Source organism: Melanerpes formicivorus, unplaced genomic scaffold (genome assembly GCF_026170545.1).
Source record: "Melanerpes formicivorus ecotype bairdi unplaced genomic scaffold, bMelFor1.0.p_v2 SCAF_25, whole genome shotgun sequence".
Taxonomy (NCBI): Eukaryota; Metazoa; Chordata; class Aves; order Piciformes; family Picidae; genus Melanerpes; species Melanerpes formicivorus.
In genome coordinates this window covers 1,372,370-1,381,633 of record NW_027142377.1, presented here as the reverse complement: position 1 = coordinate 1,381,633, position 9,264 = coordinate 1,372,370, and the positions used below count along the sequence as shown (strand labels likewise).

At 54.7% G+C, this 9,264-nt stretch overlaps 1 protein-coding gene across 1 annotated transcript; it reads left to right on the top strand.

The window, feature by feature from the left end:
• The first annotated feature begins 1,321 nt into the window (after positions 1–1,321).
• On the top strand, positions 1,322–8,843 carry GINS1 (GINS complex subunit 1). The gene is made up of 8 exons (XM_068152983.1): positions 1,322–1,341; positions 4,382–4,637; positions 4,749–4,813; positions 4,918–5,013; positions 5,347–5,437; positions 6,322–6,438; positions 8,037–8,111; positions 8,379–8,843. The coding sequence occupies exons 1-8, from the start codon at positions 1,322–1,324 to the stop codon at positions 8,445–8,447; spliced, it is 789 nt and encodes a 262-aa protein (XP_068009084.1). The 3' UTR covers positions 8,448–8,843.
• The last annotated feature ends 421 nt before the right edge of the window (positions 8,844–9,264 follow it).

Here is a 9,264-nt window from a genome sequence, read left to right as displayed (position 1 = left end):
ATTATTTTTATCTTTATCTATAGAGAGAGGAAAATCCTATTTCCCTCCTTCATTGCTTCCTCTTGAAAGAATCTTAAATGCTAGTTCAATGGTCATGGTAGTTGAGGTATGGTTGGACTTCACATCACCTTCAAGGTCTTTCCCATCCTTAATGATTCTGTGATTCTCTGAACACAAAAAGGAAACAAAATGAAACAAAAGCAAAGAAAAGAAAGCAAACTAAACCAAACCTTCATCACCAAACCAAACCCTCATCACCAAACCAAACCTTCACCATCTTCTGTGATCCCCAAGTCTGTTGCAGTGGAAACATGTGGGGATTGAAGGACCTTCATATGCCCCAGAAATACATCTTCAGCCACATCCATCTGGCTCCACCACAGCAGAGAGATTTTTGGCTCAGTTGTTGGGGTTTTGGGGGTTTGTTTTGGTTTGTTGGGTTTGGTTGGGGGGGGGAGGGGGAAGGTAGCTTCTTACTTCTGATCAATTCACAGTTACTTCAGTTCCTTTGGTACTCAAGGTTGGTAACACAGAGAGGAGGAATCAATCAATTGGTAATAAAGGAAGGAGGAAATCCATGAGTAATAAAGGGAGGAGGAAACCAAGTGGCAGCAAAGAAAGGAGGAAATCAATTGGTAATAAAGGAAGGAGGAAATCCATGAGTAATAAAAGGAGAAGGAAACCAATTGCTAGCAAAGAAAGGAGGAATCAATCAATTGGTAACAAAGGAAGGAGGAAATCCATGAGTAATAAAGGGAGGAGGAAATCAACTGGCAGCAAAGAAAGGAGGAAATCAATGGGTAATAAAGGAAGGAGGAAATCCACGAGTAATAAAGGGAGGAGGAAATCAATTGCTAGCAAAGAAAGGAGGAAATTGGTAATACAGAAAGAAAGGAGGAAATCAATTGGTAGTACAGAGAGGAGGAAATTGATTGGTAATGAAGGAGGAAATCCGAGGTGACCTAATTGTGGCCTTCCAGTATCTGAAGGGGGCCTACAGGAAGGCTGGGGAAGGACTTCTCAGGATCTCAGGCAGTGATAGGACTAGGGGGAATGGAATGAAGCTGGAGGTGGGGAGATTCAGGCTGGATGTGAGGAGGAGGTTCTTCACCATGAGAGTGGTGAAGCCCTGGAATGGGTTGTCCAGGGAGGTGGTCGAGGCCCTGTCCCTGGAGGTGTTTAAGCCCAGGCTGGATGAGGCTCTGTCCAGCCTGATCCAGTGTGAGGTGTCCCTGCCCATGGCAGGGGGGTTGGAACTAGATGATCCTTGTGGTCCCTTCCAACCCTGACTGATACTATGATACTATGAAATCAATTGGCAATGAAGGAAGAAATCAATTGGTAATGAAGGAAGGAGGAAAGTGGTAATGAAGGAAGGAGGAAATTGATTGGTGACACAGAAAAGAGGCAATTGATTGGTAGCAAAGGAAGGAGGGAAACACCAGCAAGCTGTGGAGTTAATTGGTAACGGGGGAAGGAGGGAAATGCCAGGAAGCTGTGGAAGGCACCGGTGAGAAGTGAAGGGGAGGGGGGGGAGGGGGGAGGGTTGAATCACTGTGCATTTTGTTAATTAGTGAATCCAAATAGTTTTATTTTTTACCAAAAAATATATATATATTAAAAAAAAACCAAACAACAAACAGATAATCTTTATTCCACTAAAGACAACTGTTGATTTGAGAGATATATCTATCTATCTATATTAAAAATGAATACTAATCATCTCCTGTTTGAATGGTTTCTATCCTGTTGCTCTAAACTCCATCCAATGGATTAAAATAACCACCCCCCCCCCGTTGCAAGTTGTTGTCCTTCCCACCTACCAAATAAATGAACTTTTCCCTCCCCACTCCCCCCCCCCCCCCCCTTCATGCATGCTGCTGCCTGGGTATGTTGTGATTCCAATTAAAAAGAGTCCCTTCTGAATTGCCTTATTCCAAGAGGGTTGTGTGTTACCTAACTTGGAGGGGGGGGGGGAGGGGGGAGGGGGAAGGGAGGGAAGAGGAGGGAGGGAGGGAAGGAGGGAGGGTGGGGATGACGACCTGGCACTGTTCATCACATTCCAATGTGTACTTGGCTGCTGCTCCTGTGGGGTTCAGAGGGGAGGCTGTCTGTCACCTTGTGTATGATGCAGGAGCCCTTTCCCCCCTTGTTAAACTGTGCTGTGTAAACCACTCCTTGCCTGAAATAGTCAGTTATATAAACCAGTGTCTCTCAGCTGTTCTCCTAATTTTATCACATGTCCTAACCACCCAAACCCAAACCAACCACCACCAAAACACAAAAAAATATAGATGTTTGTAAATTCTTCATTCATTTTGTCTATTTTTATGTACCAGGCTGCTTTTATCCCTCCTCCCCCCCTCCCCCCTTTCTTTTTTTCTTCCTATTTCTTTTTTCTCTCCTTGAAGCTGGCAAAAGAACCAAGATAAAGCAACTCCCCTCCCCCCACCCCGAATTTTTCAGTCAAGGCACAGTTACATTTATATCCTCCCTCCACCCCCAGGCAAGATGCAACAAGCAATTCACAGCAGCTTACAACTGGCACTGGGGACCTGTGGTGATTGCTCTTCTGGCTGCTGGCTCAGATGAGCCACTGCACACCACCATGAGCAATGCCAAGCCACCCCTGCTGCTCCTGCACTCACAGCCCTCTGGATACCTGTGCAGCTTCTTCAGGCCCCACACCTTTGTTGATGATCTGGATGAGGGCATTGTGTCTATCATCAGTAAATTTGCTGATGACACCAAGCTGGGGACAGGAGTTGATCTGCTAGTGGGTAGAGAGGCTCTGCAGAGAGACCTCGACAGGCTGGACAGATGGGCAGAGTCCAAGGGCAGGAGATTGAACACATCCAAGTGCCGGGTTCTGCACATTGGCCACAACAACCCCATGCAGTGCTACAGGCTGGGGTCAGAGTGGCTGGAGAGCAGCCAGGCAGAGAGGGACCTGGGGGTGCTGGTTGATGGTAGGATGAACATGAGCCTGCAGTGTGCCCAGGCAGCCAAGAGGGCCAATGGCATCCTGGCCTGCATTAAGAACAGTGTGGCCAGCAGGAGCAGGGAGGTCATTCTGCCCCTGTACACTGCACTGGTTAGGCCACACCTCGAGTACTGTGTCCAGTTCTGGGCCCCTCAGTTTAGGAAGGAGGTTGACTTGCTGGAACGAGTCCAGAGAAGAGCAACAAAGTTGGTGAGAGGTTTGGAACACAGCCCTGTGAGGAGAGGCTGAGGGAGCTGGGGTTGCTTAGCCTGGAGAGGAGGAGACTCAGGGGTGACCTTATTGCTCTCTACAACTACCTGAAGGGGGGTTGTAAACAGGCAGAGGTTGGTCTCTTCTCCCAGGCAGCCAGCACCAGAACAAGAGGACACAGTCTCAGGCTGCGCCAGGGGAAGTTCAGGCTGGAGGTCAGGAGGAAGTTTTACACAGAGAGAGTGATTGCCCGTTGGAATGGGCTGCCTGGGGAGGTGGTGGAGTCGCCGTCACTGGAGGTGTTCAGGAGGAGACTTGACAGGGTGCTTGGTTACGTGGGTTAGTTGATTGGGTGGTGTTGGGTGATAGGTTGGACACGATGATCTTGAAGGTCTCTTCCAACCTGGTTTATTCTATTCTATTCTATTCTATTCTAACCTCTGGCCTGGCCCTGGGATGAGTGGTGAGGGGGTGGTTGTCCCTGCCACAGCCAGGGTCACAGAAAGAACCAAAGAATTGAACAGGGTGGAAAAGCCCTTTGAGATCATCCAGTCCAAGCTATCCCCCAAACAAAGCATCATTGAACTGTCAGGGTTGGAAGGGACCCCAAGGATCAGCCAGTCCCAACCCCCCTGCCATGGGCAGGGACACCTCACACTACAGCAGGTTGCTCACAGCCACAGCCAGCCTGGCCTCAAAAACCTCCAGGCAGGAGGCTTCCACCACCTCCCTGAGCAACCTGTGCCAGTTTCTCACCACCCTCAGGAGGAAGAACTTCTTCCTAACATGCAATCTTAAGCTCCCCACTTCTAGTTTTGCTCCATTGCCCCCAGTCCTATCACTCCCTGACACCCTCAAAAGTCCCTCCCCAGCTTTCTTGGAGTCCCCTTCAGATACTGTAAGACTACAGGAAGGTCTCCTGGGAGTTTTCTCTTCTGCAGACTGAACAGCCCCAACTCTCAGTCTGTCCTCACAGGAGAGGTGCTCCAGCCCTCTGCTCATCCTCGTGGATCGATGGATCCCTCGTGGCGCGGAAGGGCCCCTTGCTCGGCCAACAGCAAACCCCTATTCCTGGTCCCCGCTCTCAGCGTTGTTGCTGAAAGACTCTGTCTGGGGGCCAAGGGCTGTGCCCTAGCCGGCAGGAGGAGGCTTTATAAGACACGTTCCCGGTTGGGTCCTTCGGCTCAGGGCCCCGGAAAGGGCACACGGACCACAGCACAGCCCCGCGGGGCGGCAGCGGCACCCCCGAAGCCGGAGCCCGGTGAAGCTCAGCACCACCTCCCGGAGGGGCGGGGCTCGGCGCTGTCTCCGCCCCGCCCCCCCGCCGCCATTGGCTGCGGCGCGCCGGCTTTTCCCGCGCGCAGGAAGATGGCGGGGAGAGCGCGCGCTGGGGCTGGTGCGGGAGCTGCGGCGGGCATCGGACGGGCACCTGCCGCCCTTCCAGGTGAGCGGGGCCGGCAGGCCGCCCCCTGCCCAAGTGAGCCGAGCCGGGCAGCGGGGCCGGGGCCTGCCCTAGGGCTGGGTACACACTCACTGGTGGCGTCCGGCGTTGCAGACGGAGGTGCTGCGGCAGGCGCTGGAGGAGATGCGGGCGCTGTACGAGCGGAACCAGGCGGATGTGTAAGTTGTCCTGCTCGGGGTGGAGCGGTGCCGTGTGCTGCCCCAACCTCCGCCCCGGCCCCGGCCCGATCCACAGCTCGGGGACGCGGCTCCTCCTTTTCCAGGTCCGACGCGAAGTCAGGACGGACGGAGCTGATCTTCCTTATCCGCTTCCGGCACTGCTGCCTGCTCCGAAACCAGCGCTGCATCCTGGCTTACCTGTGAGTACGGGACGGGGGTCCCCAGGTCTGGGCGCTGGGACTCCGGGCCCAGCTCCTGCATCAGTTGCCGGAGCAGGGCAGCTCCTCGTTCACTCTTTGTGCTCATCGCTGCTGCAAGCCAAACGCTGGCACAAAGAGTAACCCCTGCGACTCCTGCTCTTTCAAAGTTTGAGTTGCTGCACAGGCCGAGCATCACATCCGTCAGAGGACGGCAGGTGGAGCGGCTCAGGTCCTCGCTGTCTGCTGAGAGCAGAGGCACCGGTGCTGCCGAGGCTATTGCTGGGCAGTGGCTGCGGCCACAAGCCGGCTCTGCCCCTCGTTTCTTCCCCCCAGGTACGACCGGCTGCTGCGCATCCGAGCACTCAGGTGGGAGTGTGGCAGCGTCCTGCCCAACACCATCCAGTTCCACATGTCTGCTGAGGAAGTGAGTCAGCCTTGTCTTGGGTGAGGGGTCTGCAGCACAGCCCTATGTGGAGGGGCTGAATGAGCTGGGGTTGTTTAGCCTGGAGAAGAAGAGGCTCAGGGGAGACCTTCTTGCTCTCTACAACTACCTGAAGGGAGGTTGTAGCCAGGTGGGGGTTGGTCTCTTCTCCTAGGCAACCAGCAACAGAACAAGAGGACACAGTCTCAAGCTGTGCAGGGGGAAGTTTAGGCTTGATCTTAGCAAGAAGTTCTTCACAGACAGACAGATTGCCCACGGGAATGTGCTGCCCAGGGAGGTGGTGGGGTCAGCATTCCTGGAGGTGTTTTAAGAAGAGCCTGGATGAGGCACTCGGTGCCATGGTCTGATTGATTAGTTAGGGTTGGGTGATCAGCTGGACTTGGTGATCTTGGGGTCTCTTCCAATGTGGCTGATGCTGTGATTTCCACTGAACTCCTCCTGATGGATTGTCCATTTGGTAGAATCAACACAGGGCAGACTTCCCTCCTTCCACCGTGGACACAGCACTTGATGTGCCATTCATTTTCTGTGGGGATAATACCCAACAGATACCGAGTGCAGGTCATGCTTTGCACTTGCAAAGCTCAGGTGGGGCTTCAGAGCACAGGCTTGCAGCTGGCAGAACCAGGCCTTTACACGCTGCTCTGAAGTGCCATCTCTAGACCAATGTAGAGTGCTGGTAACAGGAGCAGCACACATCCTACCCTGCAGTCACACTGCTCTGCCTCTGGGGCAGTTTTTTTCCCCCTGGCTGGCATGAAGAGGCTGGGGAGAGGGTGAGACAGCACAAAAGCATCCAGATCTCATGTGTCAGGGACATCTTTCAGCATTAGCTCTGCCTGAGGGATTGCTCTTCCCCTCTGCAGGTGGAGTGGTTCAATCGCTACAAGAAGTCTCTGGCTACCTACATGAGGTCAGTGGGAGGAGAGGAGGGGCTGGACCTTACCCAGGACCTGAAACCTCCTAAAAGCCTCTACATTGAAGTAAGTACCTGAAAGGGCCTACAAGAAAACTGGGGAAGGACTTCTGACAAGGGCTGGGAGTGATGGGATGAGAGGGAACAGACTGAAACAGGAAGAGGAGAGATTGAGACTGGAGATGAGGAAGAAGTTCTTGGCAGTGAGTGTGGAGAGACACTGGCACAGGTTGCCCAGGGAGGCTGTGGATGCCTCCTCCCTGGGGGTGTTCAAGACCCAGATCAATTAGAAACCTTGTTCCCAGGCTGGGGATTGCTAATTGGTCTTCTTCAATGGCCTGTGACAGAATCACAGCATCATTTTGCTTGGAAAAGCCTTTTTAAGATCACTGAGTCCAACCAGTGTTTAACTCTGCCAAGGCTGGGGCTAAGACACAGCCCTCAGCTCCACAGCTCTGCCTCTTTCAAACTCCTCCAGGGATGGGCATTCAACCACCTCCCCAGGCAGCCTGTGCCAGGCTTTGAGAACCCTTTCAGGCAGTAAGTTTGTGCAACCTAAAACCTCTCTTGGGGCCAACCTGAGGCCATTTATTCTCCTGTCACTTGTTACTAGAGCCCAGCCCCCACCTGGCTCCAGCCCACTCTCAGGGAGCTGCAGAGAGCAAGGAGGTCTCCCCTCAGCCTCCTCTTCTCCACACTAAACACCCCCAGCTCCCTCAGCTGCTCCTCCCCAGCCCTCTTCTCCAGACCCTTCCCCAGCTTCCTTGCCCTTCTCTGGACCCTCTCCAGCCCCTCAATGTCCTTCTTGCACTGAGGGCCCAGAACTGAGCCCAGCACTGCAGGTGTGGCCTCCCCAGTGCTGAGTGCAGGAGGACAATCCCTGCCCTGCTCCTGCTGCCCACACCACTGCTGATCCAGGCCAGGCTGCTGGTGGCCTCCTTGCCCACCTGGGCACCCCCTGGCTCATCTCCAGCCAGCTGCCCACCAACACCCCCAGGACTTTCTCTGCTGGGCACTTTCCAGCCACTCTGCCCCAAGCCTGCAGCCTTCCTGGGGCTGTTGTGTCCCAAGTGCAGGACTCAGCCCTTGGCCTTGTTGGATCTTATCCCATTGGCCTCAGCCCATGGATGCAGCCTGTGCAGGTCCCTCTGCAGAGCCTTCCTGCCCTCCAGCAGCTCCACACTGCCTCCCAGCTCAGTGCCATCTGCAGACTGGCTGTGGGTGCCTGGATGCCCTCAAACAGATCACCTCAACATGAGGAGGAACTTCTTCCCTGTGAGGGTCCCAGAGCCCTGGAGCAGGCTGCCCAGAGAGGTTATGGAGTCTCCTCTGGAGCCTTTGCAGCCCTGCCTGGCTGTGTTCCTGTGTGACCTGTGCTGGATTCTGTGCTCCTGCTCTGGCAGGGGGCTTGGTGATCCCTGAAGGTCTCTTCCAACCCCTAACATCTTATGATCCTATGAAGAGATTGGGTAGAGCCCCCAGACAGTGGAGTCAGTTCAGTTCCGTGCTTGTAGGTGTGCTCAGTGTTGAGGCTCCAGCAGGTGGGTGGCATCCTGTCCACACCTGCAGTTCTGGGGGTGAGGTATGTGCTCATCAAGCACATGGTGGTGCCTGGTGGTCTTCTGAGTGGGCTCTGCTGACCTGAGGACTGCTTCCACTTCACAGGTGAGGTGTTTAAGGGACTATGGGGAATTTGAGATCGATGATGGGACCACCATCCTCTTGAAGAAGAACAGCCAGGTACCTGTGCCGAGAGCATGCTCCACACCCTTTCTTTCCTTCCTCCCCACGAGCTCTCCCTGCTCACCTCAGCTTCTCAGCAGGTCCCACTCCTGCACACCTGCCTCCTTGCACATGCTGCAAGCTGCCTGGCCCAGGATGGGTTCAGATGGTTCAGCTCTACCCAGCCTGCCCCCACATGCAGCACAGCAAAGAGCTGAGTGTGGGCAGCAGCAAGTCCAGGCAGGAGCACAGTCTCAGGGCAGGCTGCCTTGTGTTTGTGTGCAGCACTTCCTACCCCGCTGGAAATGTGAGCAGTTGATCAGGCAAGGAGTCCTGGAGCACATCCTGTCCTAGGCCTGGAGGACAGCAGGCACAGCCCTTGCCTGGGGGTGCTGCTGACAAAGAGGGACTGAGCTCTGGGCTCTGCAGGACTGCAGGCACCACCCTGCCACTCCTCCCAGCAGCCTCTGCCACCTGCACATGGAGATCAGCCCTGCAGTTCTGAAGCATGCAGACCACACTGGCCAGCTCTTCCTGGCCAAAGGCTGCACACTGGTGAGGGGGCAGTGCTGGGACTCCAGCACTGTGAGGTGTTGGGGGGTGGCACTGGGGGGGCAGAGGGCTGGGGACCATTCTGCAGTTGGGCTAGGAGCAGGGTTTGTGAATGCAGTTAGTTGGGTGTGGAGCAGCTCTTCATTCCCCAGAGGCCAACAACTCTCCAGCCCAGGAGGGCTCCACAGCTGCAAAGTAAAGAACTTGCTTCAACCTTTCACTTGGCTGTTTTTCAAGAGCTCTGCAACACTCTGCCCTGGCTCAACCCATCCTGAGCCTGCAGGGTGATGCTCAACTGGTTCTCAGGTGAGCTGCTCCTCCAAGTCACCAGTGGTGTCCCCCAGGGATCAGTGTGGGGCCTGACCCTTTTCAGTATCTTCACTGATCATCTGGATGAGGGCATTGAGTCCACCAGCAGCAAGTTTGCAGGTGACACCAAGCTGGGGGCAGGTGTGGATGTGCTGGAGGGGAGGGGAGGAGGGCTCTGCAGAGGGACCTTGACAGGCTGGACAGATGGGCAGAGTCCAACAGGATGGCATTTAACAAGTCCAAGTGCCAGGTGCTGCACTTTGGCCACAACAACCCCAGGCACTGCTGCAGGCTGGGGTCAGAGTAGCTG

Bases quoted from the DNA above. Each gene is read 5' to 3' on its own strand.
- GINS1 (XM_068152983.1), top strand. From the start codon at position 1,322: ATGAAGGAAGAAATCAATTG. The intron at 4,814-4,917 runs GTAAGTTGTCCT...CTCCTTTTCCAG, and splicing joins GAGCGGAACCAGGCGGATGT to GTCCGACGCGAAGTCAGGAC. The intron at 5,014-5,346 runs GTGAGTACGGGA...TCTTCCCCCCAG, and splicing joins CGCTGCATCCTGGCTTACCT to GTACGACCGGCTGCTGCGCA.